Genomic DNA, 2,403 nt, shown 5'->3' with positions numbered 1-2,403 from the left:
CCCCTATTCCGACTGCCGCCTTAACGACAGCCGGGAGAGAGAGATCCTCACCTATTACCGCCCGGAGAGCACGGCGCTCGTCTGCCCACGCTGGACAGATTTCCAGCGTGTGCTGCGCCGTGTCCGCTCTCTCCGGGCAGTGGTGACAACGCGTGGTGCGCTCTTTCCCGATGCAGGTACTTGCCAAAACAGCCATGGCCCGTCAGCACCTGCACGGCATGGAGGCGAGTCTTCTCCGTCTCCCGCCTTCCACCAAATCCTTGCAAACTGGGTGGACAGCCTCCACGACCCTTCTCCCATATTCCTGCTGGAGAGCCCAATCTTTCCAGCGCTGGAGAAAGGTCTGTCTTGTCTGGAGCTTCAGTGCCCTCCTTGCGCTTGGGATAACTACCCCCAGCCGTTCCCTGACCAGGCTCACACCTTCGTATACTTCGGCGTACGACCCGGCCAGCAAGTGTGCCGGAGGTATCCCAGCGAGGGTCGTCGCCGCCACGTGAGCGATAGTCCTGTAAGCCCTAGCGGCTCTGGTCGCAATTATTCGCTGCGCAGCCAGTAGCTTTGCTCTGAGGGTGCGGGATTCCCCCACCCTCTTCCACCATATTAGCGAGCAGTAGAGCATTACCGCATGGACCATCGCCACGTATAGGCAGCAAACACGTCCTCCCGCCCCGCCGAGGTTAGGCAATAACCTCGACAGGCTATTCGCCACCAGCGTGGCCCTCAGCGCCACGCGAGTGGCATGCTCCCTGAAGCTCCAATCGCTTTCCACTCATAATCCCAGATATTTCATTTCGGGATTGGTCGGGACTGCCACTCCTTTGATTCGGAGGCTGAGCCCCGCCTCTTTTTATCGAAGAACACTGTGACTTGTGTCTTCTGCGGGGCCACCTCCAGGCCCAGCCTCTTTATCGAGCGCACCACGCTTGCCGCTGCTACCTCGGCCAGCCTATACAGCTCCTGCCATCCTCCCCCGCTGACTCCCAGGAAGATGTCGTCGGCGTATCCCGAGAGCCAGCAACCTTGGGGGAGGGGAGTCCTGAGGACCAGGTCATAACCAATTATCCACAGCAGGGGCCCAAGCACGGACCCCTGCGAGACTCCACACTCCATTAACCTGCTCCACAGGACCCCGTCCCGGTCCGCGTAAGACAGACCCCTGCCCCGCAAATAATCCCGGACGACCCTGATGAGGTAGGGGGCACACCTAGCCTCCTTAGCGTTTCCCCTATCACCCACCAGGGGAGAGAATTAAAGGCATTTCTTACGTCAAAGAAAGTGCCCATCACTACTCCCCCCAGTTCTATCTTGAGCTCCGTCCTCTCGAGGACGCACTTGATAGCGTCTATCGTCGAGCAAGCGGCACGGAACCCGAACTGGTCATCCGAGAGTCCCTCCGCGCCCATCCGGGACAGGTGCTGGGCGAGGCGTTCAGCAATCACCCTTTCAAAAATTTTGCCTACCTCGTCCAACAAACACACGGGCCGGTAAGACGAGAGCGAACCTGCAGGTTTGCTTTCCTTCGACAGGAGCACCAGGCTAGCCTTCTTCCACTTGTCGGGGAACCGACCGGCGCGCAGACATGCGGTGAACACCCCGCACATCTCCCCGGTCAGTTTCCCCGCGGCCAAGGTTCAGGCTCTCCCTGGAATTCCATCAGGTCCAAGGGCCCTGCCTCTCCCGACCCTACGGAGAGCCCTCGACAGCTCCTCCTCACTCACGCTCCATTCCGCGTTCCACTCTTGCTGCTCGGTCGCCGGAAATCTCACCTCTTCCCCCTCACTTTTGGGGAATAAAGTGTTGACGACCTCGCGAACGAATGGAGGGTCCAGCGTCTCCATGAGCGGGGGCGCCCAAGACTTCAGCTTGTTTTGAACTAATTTGTATGGGCGCCCGCACGGATCCTTCTCTACGCTGTTGAGGAGCTCCTTCCAGAAGAGCTCCTTGGCTGCACGTATTGCTCTGGAGAGGTCCTCGCGGGCGGAACGCCAGGCCTCTCCAGCTTTCTCCTCGTCCAGGTTGCCGCGTCTGCCGGCGCGCGCCCTGAGCCATCGCCTTTTGGCTTGGACGGAGGAGCGCCTCAAATCGGCCAACTTCTCCGTCCACCAGTAGGCGCGTCGTCTAGAGTAGAAGGGGCGCAGCCGAGGCATCGCCACGTCGCAGGCACACGACATGTTCTTGACCATTGCCTCGACCGTACCATCGATCTCCTCCTCCTCGATCTTGCCCTCCTCCCTCTTGATCCAATTTTGAGCGACGATCGCCGCCAGAAGGTGATCGTCGCTCATCTTCTTTAAGGACCACTTCCGTCTCGGTTCTCCGCGGCGGCGGGCGGGCTCCTCCGCGGGGGGGGGGGTGGCATGGACCGCCATCTCTATATAAAGGTGGGCGGACAACGTTTCCTGG

General features: G+C 60.2%; 1 protein-coding gene across 1 annotated transcript; it reads right to left on the bottom strand.

Moving 5' to 3' along the window:
• Positions 1 to 202: 202 nt before the first annotated feature.
• On the bottom strand, positions 203 to 634 carry LOC112466409. The gene has a single exon (XM_025034473.1). The coding sequence runs from the start codon at positions 632 to 634 to the stop codon at positions 203 to 205; it is 432 nt and encodes a 143-aa protein (XP_024890241.1).
• Positions 635 to 2,403: the final 1,769 nt, after the last annotated feature.

The sequence above is a fragment of the Temnothorax curvispinosus genome, unplaced genomic scaffold (assembly GCF_003070985.1).
Source record: "Temnothorax curvispinosus isolate PA1 unplaced genomic scaffold, ASM307098v1 QBEX01016154.1, whole genome shotgun sequence".
NCBI classification, from domain to species: Eukaryota; Metazoa; Arthropoda; class Insecta; order Hymenoptera; family Formicidae; genus Temnothorax; species Temnothorax curvispinosus.
The sequence above is the reverse complement of the archived record's forward strand: the minus strand, read 5'-3'. Positions and strand labels throughout refer to the sequence as shown.